Raw genomic sequence first — 3402 nt, 5'->3', positions numbered from 1 at the left:
ATGTTTTATCCCTAGAAAACATGTGAATCGCAATCTTTGTTTTTTCTCATGCCAACATGCTTACAAATTACCTTTTAACCCCTATATTTTATCATTTTACATGCATAAACATAATCTATCATACAATAAAAACAACTTATCATATTATTACATTTTATCAACCAAACACTTTCTTTTAAACTAAATTTTAAGAACATTCATAAGTTGACAAGCAAATTCGACTAATACAAAATTATATCCCCTTTCATTCATATGCTTGAAATAACTCCAACAACAGTGTAAAGGGGACTTAAATGTCTAAAACTTCATTACATCATATTACTGAATTTTGTTTAAATTATATCATTGATTCACCCCAAACGTATCAGATAACCAATGAAATAAATAAACTGAGCTTCTAGTTTATAAAAATATCACAAGTCACAACAAACGAGTGAGAAAGACACATCTAGTAGTAGTCACCTGAGATGAGAAAGAGATCATGCAAACTTGTGCTTCAATGCTCCTACTGGAATCTTGCTCAAAACCTTCACACTGAAAACTGCATACTGCTTCTTAATCTCAGCCTCTGCTTTCTCACCAAAAGCATCAACTTTGTCCTCATATTTATCATAAAGATAAGGCAATGTGTGCAGCAAAACAAAGCCTGTGTTCATACTTCACAAAATTAGAAACAAAAAAATAAACTTGAAATCTAAAACACAATATTGAAAAATGAATATATTCTTACATATGTAGAACAATGTCAAGAAGTTCCAGCAGCTTCCAACAATTGAGAGAACCCACAAGCCAGCAACCACCTGACGAAATAAAGATCAACTCATCAGTCATAAACAATTGATATATTTTTTTTTTTTTAAAAAAGGAGTTGTGGTATAAATGCATACACCAAGAAATTTCTTGAGGTCTTTTCCTGAAGCAATGCATCGGAGGACTTCAAAAGCTTTGTTGATTTCAACCCTGAGAGCAGAGGCGACACCAAGAACAATATCTTCTGGGAGGTTGACTTCTGGGAACTTTGGTGGAGACCTTTTGTCACAATCATGAAAGAAAATGAGAGGTTAAGGAAGATAAAGATGGATTAGAGTACAAGACAATAAAACAAAAAAAAAAGTAAGGAGATTGATTGATTGATTGATTACTTGTTGATGAAGCTTGCAGCATTGGACCACAGGAAAAGGACTGCTAGAGCTAAGATTAGAGTATGGCATACTAGTGTAAGTAAGTGATATTCAACCAACTCAAAAAGCACCCATATCAATGTGGCAAACCCGAGCACACCAGCAGAAACCTTCTTGTCCTTCCAGAGGAAGATATCAGCAGCTGTTGTGATGAAATTTGAAATGTGTAAGAAAGAGAAAGAACACTATCAAATTTCTTTTAGGAACTTAATCTAGTTTTTGTAAAGTTGAATACATGATAAGCAAACAGTTCTAGCAACACAAAAGAGTAGTACATCAGTAAAGTCATTTGATATAAGAAAATCAGTCGAAGTATCGTATCTTTATGAAACTGATCATCATAGACAGATCAAGATCTTAATGTTTGAATGATTAAACTCCGGTGTAAGTAACTAACATACTACAATCGATAGATCGAAAGAGATTTAACGTAAAATGATAGCCAAGCAATGGAGTCAACGGATGCTTCAGATATGAAATCGGAAACAATCATTGCAGATCTAGATCGGAGATACGATGCGAATCTGACGAACCTATGATTACTTAATCAGATTAGAGATCCAGTTCATAATCAACCTAAACTATTCATCCATGTAAAACGAAAACGATTACTAATCGTGAACATAAAGCTTAGTGATCTACAACAGTAAATACGTTAACAGTAAGTATAGCAAGTAAAAATGTGCATACGTTTGCCGCCTCCTAAGAGCTTGTGAACAGGCTTCTCCCTCCCGAAGAGCCGATAAATCTTGTCCTTTACATCGGACACAGATGAACTCTTCTTGCCTTCATTGTCGGAATCCGAAGACGAAGAAGAATCGTCTTTGTGAAACGTCTCGGAGATCTTATCCTTGACAGATTCAACGAATGAATCCTCCTTCTCGTGTTCACCGGCGACGTTATCGGCCATGTCTTGATAAACAGTTACCGGATCTGAGGTAGATTCAGCGCCGGAAATCAGGAGAGGATGTGCGACTTTTTGAAAAAAATTCGGGTGTGTGAAGAGAAATAGAGGATGAATAAGAATCTGTAGACTTAAGGAGGAGGTTCGTAACCGAACCTTAGGCTCGGGATACACGAAGCTAATTGCTTTTTACGAGAACCAATGAGAAGCGAGTGTGCGGCAAAAGTGGGGAGCGGGAATTCCGTTTAAATTCACGGCGTTAGGGTTGACGGTGGGATCTTATATTATGGGCTGAGACCCTAAATAGGCTTCATAATATGCTTTGGGCTCATTAAGCAAACTATCTTTTCTCATTTCTTTAAAGTTAGGAATGAGAGGTGTATAAATCTTGAGACAATAAGTAATCTATCCGTACGATTATTTTTCACTTAATAGCTAAAATTTTACAAATAGCTAAAAGTAATCATATAAAAACGTAGTTTTTAAAAAAAAATTACAAATAGCTAAAAGTAATCATATAAAAACGTAGTTTTTAAAAAAAATAACTACTATTTCGTGGAAACCTACGGTGTCTGGGCTTTGTATAATTCTTTTTTTTTATTTTTTGTCACGAAAAGTACCTACGTTATGCTTTAGGTAAACTACCTACGGTTTCCCAAAGAATAGTTTAGTGGAACCCTACAGTTTTAAGAACTAAATTACGGTTTGGTGTTTTTTTTAGTTGATTACTATTTCATATGAAGTCTATGGTTACCTTTATTTTTATTTTTATTTTTCGTTTTTTTGAAACAAAAAATAACACAATACTATTATATTTCATAGTGTAAAAGCTATTAAAAAATTCAGGAATAGTAGGTTTCATAAGAAATCTACGGTCAATTCACAAACTGTGCATTACCTGCTTGTACACCATAGGTTTCTTATGAAGTCTGGTTTCCTTTTTTTCGTTTTTTTCCAACTAAAATCAAACACACGGTAGTAGATCTTGTACTAAATAAGAAAAAAAATTCGAAGAATCAGAGATATGCATGATGGTTGTTAGGAGTCTCCATTGACAGAGTTTTTCCTCACTTGAAACACACAAAAAATAACCTAAATGAAAATTTACAACTTTATATATTGTGGGTTGATGGACCTTGAAAAAATAGACGGGCTACAAAACAGTAGCCCATTAGTATGAAAATAGTAGTCAAACTACCGTTGACCATAGGTATCTCTAAAAACATATGGTTTCAGTGGCTAAAATAAGTTAATTTCTAATTTTTTGCTAAAAAGTGAAAAGTCATTAGATAGAATGGCTAGATTAGTAATTTTCTC

At 34.0% G+C, this 3402-nt stretch overlaps 1 protein-coding gene across 1 annotated transcript; it reads right to left on the bottom strand.

Moving 5' to 3' along the window:
* Window positions 1-222: 222 nt before the first annotated feature.
* LOC145136737 (reticulon-like protein B5) lies at window positions 223-2198 on the bottom strand. Its single transcript, XM_079070845.1, has 5 exons — window positions 1872-2198; window positions 1143-1323; window positions 888-1029; window positions 731-800; window positions 223-646 (listed from the first exon to the last, which is right to left on the bottom strand). The coding sequence occupies exons 1-5, from the start codon at window positions 2089-2091 to the stop codon at window positions 480-482; spliced, it is 780 nt and encodes a 259-aa protein (XP_078926971.1). The 5' UTR covers window positions 2092-2198; the 3' UTR covers window positions 223-479.
* Between the last annotated feature and the right edge of the window lie 1204 nt (window positions 2199-3402).

The sequence above is a fragment of the Lactuca virosa genome, chromosome 9 (genome assembly GCF_052849685.1).
Source record: "Lactuca virosa cultivar CGN04683 chromosome 9, Lactuca_virosa_CGN04683_v6, whole genome shotgun sequence".
Classification (NCBI taxonomy): Eukaryota; Viridiplantae; Streptophyta; class Magnoliopsida; order Asterales; family Asteraceae; genus Lactuca; species Lactuca virosa.
Note: the sequence above shows the minus strand (reverse complement) of the source record. Positions and strands in the feature narration are given on the sequence as shown.